Source organism: Mandrillus leucophaeus, unplaced genomic scaffold, assembly GCF_000951045.1.
Source record: "Mandrillus leucophaeus isolate KB7577 unplaced genomic scaffold, Mleu.le_1.0 Scaffold2167, whole genome shotgun sequence".
Taxonomy (NCBI): Eukaryota; Metazoa; Chordata; class Mammalia; order Primates; family Cercopithecidae; genus Mandrillus; species Mandrillus leucophaeus.
Genome location: NW_012102218.1, coordinates 2,992 through 15,370, shown reverse-complemented (window position 1 = coordinate 15,370; position 12,379 = coordinate 2,992). Strand labels below are relative to the sequence as shown.

The window sequence follows — 12,379 nt, the reverse complement described above, 5'->3', positions numbered from 1 at the left end:
TCTTTCTTTGAAAACTTAAATGGAAATATTTTGTAATGTCTACAAGTTGTATTAGACAATGTTGTAAAGAGAAGGTTCCATTTGGTTTCTATTATTGAAATTATAATACCTCTGTTGTACTTAAAACATGTTTAATGATTTACAATTGAGAGAACAGAATTTTTTCTGTAGTTGTAGATAATTTTTTTATTTTTATTGAGGGAAAGAGAAATTTATATTTGAAGAAACAGCTATTCGTAGATCAGAGCTACAAACTTGATTGATAAATGGGTTATTAGAATTTTGCTTTTCAATTTCAACAGCCTGTCAGTTCTTATTGCTTAATTAGTATACTTAATTAAGCTCATAATATCTTCTAGTCTGCCAGTCTTAATTTGCTAATTTTCTATTCTTTCTCAAACCCAGAGCACAACATATGTTTCGCCAAGCCATGCGTACACCCATCATTTGGTTCCATGTGGTTCCTGCAGCAAATAAAGAACAGTATGAACAACTATCTCAAAGTGAGAAGAACAATTACTATTCAAGCCGTTTTAGCCCTGACAGCCAGTATATTGACAACAGGAGTGTGAACAGTGCAGGGCTTCACACGGTGCAGAGAGCACCCCGACTGAACCACCCGCCTGAGCAGATAGACTCTCACTCACGACTACCTCATAGCGCACACCCCTCGGGAAAACTACCATCCGCTCCAGCCTCGGCACCTCAGAATGTATTTAGTGCGACTGTAAGCAGTGGTTATAACACCAAAAAAATAGGCAAGAGGCTTAATATCCAGCTTAAGAAAGGTATAACCTATCTTGTTTTTGTTTTGTGGAATTTCTTTTCTTAGTAGCAACACACAAGGGTTGAGATGGAATTTATTTTAAAAGTCAACCTACTAACCCAAAGCACCCTAAGTCTTATCTCACTATTTTGTGAAAAATTGATAGATTTTTAAAAGCTACTTACCTTTTAACACGTTTAAAATTGTATTTCTTATATGTCTCAGGTTTATTTTGCTCTGTAGAAATTAAAATGTAAAAGTGCAGAGAATAAGACTTTATGTCTATGAGAAGAAGATAGCAGCTACTACTGCAGTAAAATTTTTGATTGTGAATGAAAATGGCTTCAGGACATTAATATCAAACACAGAACAATAGTAAGGATTTGACCATTTTGACTGCCCCATTTGCTGTCTAAGTCTAGCCCTCAAAGAGGACTTGAGAGGTAGTGCACATCAATCCCAGTATTTGGTGTGGGGAGGAACTGATTTGTTTGAGGCTGCCAGGAGTTTATAGTAGGTTGCTGAGAAGCCAGGCCATTGGCTCTTGTCTTTTGTTTTCTTGAATTACTGCATTACTTCCCTTTCTTTTTTTTCTTTTCTTTTCCTTTTTTCTCCTTTTTCTTTTCTCTTTTTTTTTTTTTTTTTTTTTTTTTTTTTTTTTTTTTTTTTTTTTTTGAGACAGGGCCTTGCTTTGTTGCCCAGGCTACAGTGCAGTGGCACAATCATAGCTCACTGTAGCCCACAGCACCGCACGTCAGCCTTCCAAGTACTGGGACAAGAGGCATGTGCCGCCATGCCCATCTCATTTAAAAATTATTTTGTAGTGATAGAGTCTTGCCATGTTGCCCAGGTTGATCTGGAACTCCTGGCCTCAAGTAGTCCTTCTACCTCGGATTCCCAAAGTGCTGGGATTATGGAGTGAGCCACCATGTCCAGGCCTGCTTCTCTTTCTTATGGTGATGTGGAAGTCATGATGGCGATTACCAGTTCTTCATGCATCTTTCAGCCATTTATGTATTTTAGTACCCTTCTTGTATACAGTGGATCTCTGTGTATAGAGAGCATGTTCTTGCAGTTTGCCTCCTTCAAAGTTGAGTGCAAACTATTGGACTTGACTTTATGATTTTCACCCAGTGTTTGGTCCAGGCACCAAGATACACTTTTACTGTTCATGATCCATTTTAGCTGATCATTTTGATATATTTTTAAATCATGTCTTTCAAAATGGTATTATTATAAAGAATATTTATTTTTATAGGCTCAACCATCAACTCTTATAGTTGGATGGAAATGATTCCAAGAGAGGTTCATTATTTCCTCAGGTCATGTGGCTGTTGGCCACAGATTCTTACTAGAATGTTTTCCATATCCAGATATTCAGACCATTCTTCTTTCCATTTGGGGTAGCATTTACAAGGTTGTAAATACTGAGACTGCTGTTTCCTTTCTAAATCATATTCTTTCATTGAACTTTATGTGAACCTCAAGTTTCTTTTTCTGGTTACTGGCTTTTAAGCTCTAAATACTGGATTGACATGATCAGGAGTTGACAGCTTGCCTCCTTGCAAACACAGAGGCATATCAACAGAAACCCCTTTGGCTCTGTCACTTCCTAAATGAGAGAAATATCACATCCTCTTTCCTCTTTTTGCTCTACTTAAATGACAGGCCCTTGTTTTTAACCAAAAACATATCAAGAACCACAAATAGAGTTGTATAAAAAATAAAATTCTGCTTGAGATCTCTAAAAGGTACAGTATTTTGCTTCACCACTGTCATAAAGATATTGGTTCATAAATATATTTTCCTTTTTATACTGATACAGCAGTATTCATTTAGTTAATTACAGTTTTTCAAAAATTAGGATATTTGACAAATCATGATATAACATGAACTTTTTGAATGAGGTGATTTGCCACTAAAAGTACCATTGTTTTGAATACAGATTTTATTTTAATAGCATTCAATGAAAAATATGATTGCATTTACACAAGCTAATTTAGAAAGATTGTGCTTAATCACTGTAAGGAGAAACAATGGTTTTAAGTGTTTTTCAGACCTTGAATAATCTTAATGATATAGAGTCCCATAGATCTATCTTGATTTTAATTTACCAACTGTGAGAGTGTATGACAAAAAACACATGCTGCTTGTGCATGCCACCAATACTTACAAATATTTTATATAAAAATTGTGTTTAGTATAAATGTGGGGAAGAATGTAGATTATCTTTGATTTGGACTAAATGCATATATTTTAATAATAATGATTGTAGGAGAATTGAACAGGCTTTCCTTGTAGCTAGCAGATTTGTTCTTACCAGTTATTACATTTATTAGTGAAGTACATTAAAAACATAGGGTGTGTCAGTGTTAAACTTCAGATTAAGTTCAGAGTGAGCTAATGTGCTTTGAGTGGCAGCAATTCTTCAAAAACTGGGATCAACTCTTAGTACAAAAAAAGATGTCAGTATAATGATTCTTTGGCCTAATTTTGGATCTATATTATATAACATGACAACAGAATAGCCTCAGTGTACTTGCTTCCATAATTATGATTTCTTAATATTTATTGCCATTTTGGTATTCTCAAATACCCTGCTCTTTTGTAGAAATTAGCTTTTTAATAAAGTCAGAGGAGAAGGTCAGTAATCTGTTTCAGTCAGTGCAGAGTGTTTTGTTGGCTTTGTTAAATGAAAATTGATATCTACTTATCTTTCCTTGAAAGGTCATTGCCTGAACTTTTAGCTTACAGATTTAGGGGTTATTGCTGATATTTTAATAGTATTGAGGTTCCTACAACAGTCAGCATTCATGGTTCAGAGAAATTAGTATTGCAAAAGGAGAGTAATTAAGAATTCTTTCTTAATAAATGTTATTGCAAGTCATTAGAGTTTCGTGAAAGCAGAGACATATGGAAAAATCTCCGCAGAGCAATTACAAACATTTCATATAGACAATATGCCATTCAGGTGTTCAGCATGGAAGACGTCAGAAATATTAATAGCCTAGGCACCCTAAAGTGACTTCAGACTAGAAGTAAATGAATGCTTTGTTTGATGTTGAGAATAACTATGGTAGATTTTGCTACAGGAATAATTATGGAGTGTTTTCTTTATTTCTCCTTTAATGTTTCTTTAATCTACATTTTTATTCACCCATTTTTTGGTTCACTTGTATTTTATACTTTTCATTACAGTTTTATACTGAGTGAGGCATCAGATTAATATGCTCTTTTCTAGATTTTTCACCTTTACAGATCTCTTTATTCTTCCCATAATGAGCAAGCATTTGAGTTAACAATATTTTAACTGAAATGGAAACTAATATCTTAAGAAGTAACTTTTTAAAAAAAGCTTAGGTAGAAGTCATGATTGTAAAGATTTTGTGATTCATTGGAAATGTATCGTTATCTTCCCAGTTTTTCCTGGGCACATGTTGGCTTATTGCATGTTGATTCAAGTGACATATAAATGCTTTTCTGCATTGTATTGAGCATATAAGACTGCCTGTCAAGAAAGCTGCCAAAGAAATGAGAATTTAAATTCTGTGAATCATCAGAGTAATTTATAAATGCATCATTCATTTAGTACCTTTAAACATATATGATGATCCCCAGATTTGGTAGCCATGATCTGAGATGGAGTCTTCACTGAGTAATTTGCCTTTTTCGGGAATGGGTGATGGGGAAGGAAATATACATGGTAAGATTTAGGTGAATTAGAAGTGAACTAGGCAAAGATAATATGGTTCATGGCTTATTCTCTTAGTAAATTGCTTTGAATAATTATGATTTGGGGAGGTTCCATTATCTCTATGTAGAGAGATCTCTCATTTCACTATTCCTTTCCATCTTCCTGGACATTCTCGTCTCCCTTGCTCATACCTCCTACCCTTGAAATTTGGATGTCATTATTGCACAATAATATTTGAGTTTTGAGGTACTGTGGGTCTTAACAGAAGTTTTTTTCTTTCTTCATGTAGTGAATTTCCTATTCAAAGATTTACATTGATTACATTTTAGCAGTCGTATTTGTCTTTGAGAAGATTGCTGTTTCTTCTTAGATTAATAACTGCTGATATGCAAACCATTTAAATCTTCCACAATTTAGTCTATTTTGAACAATGTCATTACAACTTTTAAACTATTAAAAGAAATGTGGACCATTGTGAAAGTTACAAAATGTAAAGTTGAGGTTGAGTATACTAGTGCAATACACTTGTAAAATTCAAGATATCTCATTTTATTTACTTTTCTTCCCCTTCACATACCTAGGTACAGAAGGTTTGGGATTCAGCATCACTTCCAGAGATGTAACAATAGGTGGCTCAGCTCCAATCTATGTGAAGAACATCCTCCCCCGGGGGGCGGCCATTCAGGATGGCCGACTTAAGGCAGGAGACAGACTTATAGAGGTAAGTGATATCCCCAAGCAGGATATTCCCTAATTTTGGGAATGTTCCATTTCCAGGAGCCAACTTTTAAAAACATTTTCATACAGTATGAAATTATATACATTTTAGCGGAAGTATGCGTCACAAAACGTGTTTCTGTTTTACGTTTAAATTTTCCATGTTATCTTTTATATATGTATATTTTTTAATTGTTAAAATTTTTTGTAGAGACAGAGTCTTGTTATGTTGCCCCAGCTGGTCTCGAATTGCTTGAATTGCTCGCCTCAAGTGATCCTCCTCCCTCCCAGTGTGCTTGAATTACAGGTGTGAGCCATTGTGCCCAGGTCTTTTTTCCATGTTATCTGATGAGAAATTAATCTTTCCATTTAATTTTTTTTTTTTTTTTTTTAAATGAGATGGAGTCTCACTCTGTCGCCCAGGCTGGAGTGCAGTGGCACAATCTCGGCTTACTGCAGCCTCTGCCTTGTGGGTTCAAGTGATTCTCCTGCCTCAGCCTCCCTGGTAGCTGGGACTACAGGTGTGCACCGCCATGCCTGGCTAATTTTTGTATTTTTCATAGAGACAGGGTCTCACGACATTGGCAAGGCTGGCCTTGAACTCCTGCCTTGGCCTCCCAAAATGCTGGGATTACAGGCGTCGGCCACCATGCCCAGCCCCATTTAGTTTAGTTGTAAATTTTTAGTTACTCAGACATTTGGTTTATGAGTAACATTTTGTCATATAAAATGTCTATAAGGTTACATTTCTAGATGACTTTATATTTATATCTGGCAATATGGAAACGTTATCCACTTTGTATTCGGAACAGAGACAGATGAAATAAATGAAAACAGTGTGTCTTGATAAGAGGAGCAAGAAAATCTTGAAATGGCAGCATGGAGAATAAATTGAGACATAAGAGTCAAATGTCAGGAAAGAAAAAAATCATTTTTGAAATTTTTTTCTATGTCTTATGAGTTTGGGTTCATTGGTTTTTGAAGCTGCCTTGGAAATACATTAACATACCTAATTTGTGTTTGATGATTTGCATATAAAAGAGAAAACGAAAATTGAAAAATATATTTTTAACCATTTCTCTTAGTTTTTTTTTTTCCAGAAAATAGTCTGTATTTTTATTAGCAGATATTGCATTTCCTAATTAACTAGTATTCAAATATTAATGCTAAGGTAAACTTTTACCACACTGTCCTTTTTTCTTATAGCTTCATATATGGTTTCTATTTCTCCAGAATGAGTTTTCCTAAAGAATTTTTGTAAAGTAGGGGAGGAGAGGGATACCATCCATATTTTTTCCCACGTCTGCATTTGGGGCTGGGTCCTTTCCATTTTATTCCCACTGTTTTGGTCCTGTGCATGTGACAATGTATGTTAAATAGGCACTGTTAGAAATGAAGTCACAGATGTTTGAGTACAAATTATGTTTAGGGTCCTGCTTCTTGAAAAAGTCACTTGTCCTGGGGGTATAAATTGAGTGGTACATTAGCCCATGCCTGCAGTCGTAGCTTGTTTTATTTGTAAGAGTCTTCACTGGGACTTGAATTCAGTCCTCCTGTCTTCTAAGTCCAAAAAAATATGTCTGTCCTTTTCTGGCTCTCTCGGTCTTTCTTTCTAAAGATAATTGCTTTATTATTGAGTCACTTTTTTCTTTTATTACATAATTACTTTACTTTCAACATATCAGAAAAACCTTTTTATTTTAAAACAATGAGAAAGACCTGCAACCTGTATGTCTTTAGAGTTAGGCTTTATTTCCATAGCTGTCATCTTTGTCTCAAAATGGAAACTTCATTTTTGCATGTTTTAAGCCCAACCTTTTAGTATCTACAGTTGCAGCTATACACTATTCATACTTACGTGCATTTTCTCTGAGTGTCCAGATAATTAGAATCATACAGAGAAAAAAGTATCAAGTGACTTAATCATCTAGATTTTTTTTCACTTTCTTTTGTTTGAGTACAAATTATGTTTAGGGTCCTGCTTCTTGAAAAAGTCACTTGTCCTGGGGGTATAAATTGAGTGGTACATTAGCCCATGCCTGCAGTCGTAGCTTGTTTTATTTGTAAGAGTCTTCACTGGGACTTGAATTCAGTCCTCCTGTCTTCTAAGTCCAAAAAAATATGTCTGTCCTTTTCTGGCTCTCTCGGTCTTTCTTTCTAAAGATAATTGCTTTATTATTGAGTCACTTTTTTCTTTTATTACATAATTACTTTACTTTCAACATATCAGAAAAACCTTTTTATTTTAAAACAATGAGAAAGACCTGCAACCTGTATGTCTTTAGAGTTAGGCTTTATTTCCATAGCTGTCATCTTTGTCTCAAAATGGAAACTTCATTTTTGCATGTTTTAAGCCCAACCTTTTAGTATCTACAGTTGCAGCTATACACTGTTGATACTTACGTGCATTTTCTCTGAGTGTCCAGATAATTAGAATCATACAGAGAAAAAAGTATCAAGTGACTTAATCATCTAGATTTTTTTTCACTTTCTTTTGTTTGAGTACAAATTATGTTTAGGGTCCTGCTTCCTGAAAAGGCCGCTTGTCCTGGGGATATAAATTGAGTGGTACATTAGCCCATGCCTGCAGTCGTAGCTTGTTTTATTTTGTAAGTCTCCGCTGGGACTTGAATTCTGTCCTCCTGTCTGAAATTCCTTAATAGTAGTACGTTGAGCTATATGAGGTTGATTTTTTTTCAGAAGGGGAAATGTTCTGAAATATATTTTAACTACAGGAAAATTTTAATACTGCAATTTAAATTATAAACTTATTTGCCTTGGACAAAATGTCATTTTTGTCTAAAGAAAAAAATGTAGAATACCTTTTAAAGGAAACATATGCTCTCATTTCTGTGGAATATATAGTGCTTTCTGATAATGATGTTATACTTCCTATTAGATAAAAGATTCCCTAAGAACAAGTTGTTTTAAATTCTTTTCCTGCTTGAATTCTCTCATAATATTGAAAAAATTTCATGTGAAATACTACTTCCCTACTAAAAAATATTGTTTTGTAGCTGTGTTTCTTTAATGTTTACCTTTTAGAGGTAAACGTTTTATTATATTTATCAGCAAAATTTCATTGAAAGTGAAAATACTGTACCAAAATATTTTTGGTGTGTTTTTATTAATCTTTATAAGAGCAACACCTTTTTATTTTGGGATAAGAAAATCTATGATGCACAAGGCTATCAAAATATCTCAGTTCTAAGCCAGTAAGTTTTGTGTTAACTTGACATTTTTGAATTATTTATTACTTGTTACTTGTCAGTGCCCTGGTGATTGTCACTTTGGGTTTAATGACAAACACTAAAAGATTGACCACTTCCTTTCTTACTTCCAGATCTGGTCTTAGTTTCTTTATTAGTCACAAAATCTTAGTGGTTCCCAGATCATGGCAGAATTGTATGTGAAATGAGTTATGTTCCATAGCAGATATGGCTAGTCCTACAGTGTGTGTGTGTGTTTTTTTCCTGTTGTTTCCACAGGATTACAGCTGAAAACTTTTGTTTTGTTTTGTTTTAGGTAAATGGAGTAGATTTAGCAGGCAAATCCCAAGAGGAAGTTGTTTCCCTGTTGAGAAGCACCAAGATGGAAGGAACTGTGAGCCTTCTGGTCTTTCGCCAGGAAGACGCCTTCCACCCAAGGGAACTGGTGTGTAAATTTAGAGTAGATGAAAGATTTCTGATATGCAGCAGCCAGGGGTCTGGGTTAGTTGCCTGATGGCAAATGTTTATTGAGACATTTTCCAAGGAGTTTCTAGATCTTACATATCTTTCAGCCCTCACTGAATACAGACATTCTTTTCTCTAATACTCCCTTAGTTTCAGAAATGGATATCCTCAGTAATGAATGGAGGGGTATTTTAACATCAGACTGTAGGGATATTTTCAAGGGCATCAAATGTTCATCACTGTACACCCTCAGATGGACTGACTGAATACAGAGACGCTGATTATTTCAGAACTGTCACTCCACAGACTGTCGCTGAAAGCTTGCCATCTTCCACACTACATATGACAAATTTTCATATTTCAAATTTTCGTAGTACATGCCAGTAAGCCAAATAGATGCTTGCTTCCTTACTGTTGTATGAAAAGGAATACCTTTTAAAAAAATATTATTAAAAATAAAAAGACCTAAGTGGCAATAAGCCTCATGGCTATTAATTATACAAATATAGGTCATGTTATTTAGGATGACATAAATGAAGGAAATGAAAAGGCATTTACAACTTTTGCAACCTGTCTCCTTCACTTTCCATACATACATTAATACATCTGAAGATTTACGTGGTATTGGTGTGAATGAAATAAATGTCTTATGTACATGTTCTGAGTGTTTTTCTACAAAAGTGCTAGGTTTCATTTATATATAAAAATGACATAATTGGAGGAGTTGCCTTTGTCTTTTAATGTGGTAAGAAAGTTGTTTTATTTCAAGTACAAGTGGTATTTTAAATATTTCAAAACAGATTCTACTTGGATCCTTTTGGAATACATCCTTTTCATCTAGCTCTTAGCTCTAAACAAAAATTAATTTGTATAATCTAGAGTGACAAGGTTTTAGGAATGAGGTTTCCAAATTTATCATATAGCCCAAATTCTCTTAAGTTCTGTCTTCAAGTATGGATGTGTTATGATAAAATTTATATTTTATTTATAAATACAATAACTATATTTTATTCTCTATATAAACTATATATTTCTATAAATATTATAAATCAAAGTAAATTTTAGTCATAATATCTCATCCCCTGGTTACACACTTGTCTTAAAACTTAATGTGGATTTTGTGGAAATTTCAGACTGTGATAGGGTTGAAAAGTGAACACTTTTGTTTTAAGTAGATTTTGAATAAATTATGAAAACTTCTTTATATTTAAAAATGTTTAATGCATTATTTCTCAATTTAAATTCAGTTTTTCGTTTTCCCCCCACTGTTATCCAATTTTGAGCTTAAAATGCCACCTGATCCTAAATCTGGAGATGTCTCTATTAAATTGTAAATGAGCACTTAAAAAAAAACAACTAGCTTTCCATGTGATTTGCTGAAGCTTTAATTCTTCCTCAGTGTCTCAGAGTGCACTAGTTAGCATTATTAGGTTGCCAAAGCTTAGACACTGCTCTTAAGCAGCCTTTTCCAGAGTTAGTGCCAGCATATAGCCAGCTTAAGGTTATTCAGGTTCTTCTTGTCCAATTTTGATCTTCCAGGCTTCTGTTTTTCCCTTCTGCTACCTACTGTTTTTTTTCTTGGTTATGTAATTTATTGCTTGTGAGCTTTTCATTAAGGAGTACGCCAGTAGGCCGTCAATCTATTATGCATGTTGCAGCTGCTTTTCAAAATTTAAAAGAATAAAATCCTGAAAACTTAAAGGGAGGGGGCATTTAAAAATAATCTTTGAATCTAGTAGACATAACTATTTTCCTCTGTTTGGGGGGTCTGTGTTTAAATCTGTGTCTAAATCTAAATACTTTTATCAATCTGTGCCTTTTTTATAAATCATCCTTGTAAGTTCCTACATAATTAGGACAAGTCAACATTATATGAAAAAAAAAATCACATTTATTTCCTGTGCAACATTTTAAAGTATAAAGCTGGTAGTTCAAGCTGTAGTTCAAACTGTTATTATCTGGTCTAGCTATCAAATGATTCTATACCTTAAAACTTTGTTGATTGGGAAAATTTAAAAGCAAAATTAGAAACAGTGCCATGATTAGGAAAGCAGTTTGGTGAGACCTCTTTTCCTCCAAATAATAAATTCATGATGTACTGTGAATGAGCAAGTAAAGATGTATATCTAGAAAAATTTCTTAAAACATACACATAAACACACACATCAGCAAAAGGTTGGAAGACAGAGCATTACATCAGCCATCATATAATTACCCTTGATACGTTTTGTGGATTTTAAGAATCAACAAAATTTTCTTTAAAATAAATCATTGTGTCCCTATGTGTTGAAGATGGCTTTGGTCAGTCTGTATTTATGTTTTTCTTCAATTCTTCTAGAATGCAGAGCCAAGCCAGATGCAGATTCCAAAAGAAACGGTAAGAGCTTTGTCTTTTGAAGGATGCAGAGATGTTGGAAAGATACATGGAACTAACTTCTTACTAATTTAATATGAAGTTACTTGTCCTGCCTTTTCCTGGCTCATAATATTTAATACATGGGCTTATTAAATGCCAAAGTGGTCTTATTTTAAGGTGACTTATTGTTACCACCCCAAATGGAGTATATTTTGTGATTAATTTTGATCAGACAGACACAAAAAAGAGAGGGATTTCCTATTCACTTGCATAATGAGGACCAAAGCTTAGTTGTTTTACATATATGCAGACTATTTCATGACTTATGAAATGCTCAATTATAAGTGGCCACAAAATGGAAAGAAAAGTTAAAAAACTTGATTCAGTCATGGAAAAAAAGGGAGGGCTAAGAGAATACAGTAAAAAAAGTATACTCAGGAAAATTAAAGTGACGTGTCAGTATTAGGCTAAGCATAGTTGTTAGAATAACTATAAAAGAGAGAATTTCTCTTACCAAAAGTTAAGGCCTCACAGCTCACATTAAAATGCAAACATAGTTGCATCCTGTTAAGAAAACAAGTCCTGAGACAGACTGGGGTTAAAAGAGTAAGCTTAGTTCTGGCAGGCAGAACTAACACAATAAAAGGAAGGTTTGCTCTATCAGTCTCTGTGATGATGCGCTACATGGGAGTAAAAAGGGCATTTTATATTGACATGGTAGAAATTCTAACAATCAGGATCTGGTTTCCTTTTTTCATCAAACAACATAGCATAAAGACATTCATTCTTAAACTACTGTAAATGGAAATTTTAGCAAAGTTGTCTCCATAGTAGGTAACGTTGATATATCCCTTTCCAAAAATTTTTACATTGTCGACTAAAAAAAGTAAGAATATAAAGAATTGAAATAATATAATAAACAGTTTTCATTTTCTGTACAGTTTTATAAACAGAAAACTTTGAACTAATAAACAAAATGTTATTTTTCAAATATTCCTTCTTTTTTCTTTTTTTTGTGAGCCTAGAATCTCACCATGTTTCACAGCTCACTGCAGCCTTGACCTCCTGAGCTCAAGTGATCCTCCTATAAATATTCCACAATTCTGAAAACGGATGACAAATTACATCTTGGAGGAAAATCAGTAAACAACCTTGAGAATATTCTGCATTAA

General features: G+C 34.0%; 1 protein-coding gene across 1 annotated transcript in view; it reads left to right on the top strand.

The window, feature by feature from the left end:
- The window catches only part of LOC105540231 (partitioning defective 3 homolog), a gene marked incomplete at its 3' end in the record, with an annotated part of 96,984 nt that extends 85,756 nt beyond the window's left edge, over nt 1–11,228 (top strand). Inside the window, exons 6-9 of the mRNA XM_011980768.1 lie at nt 406–788; nt 5,042–5,181; nt 8,703–8,831; nt 11,190–11,228. Of these exons, the coding sequence (XP_011836158.1) occupies nt 406–788; nt 5,042–5,181; nt 8,703–8,831; nt 11,190–11,228 (691 nt within the window). The remainder of the gene's footprint in view (nt 1–405; nt 789–5,041; nt 5,182–8,702; nt 8,832–11,189) is intronic.
- Nucleotides 11,229–12,379: the final 1,151 nt, after the last annotated feature.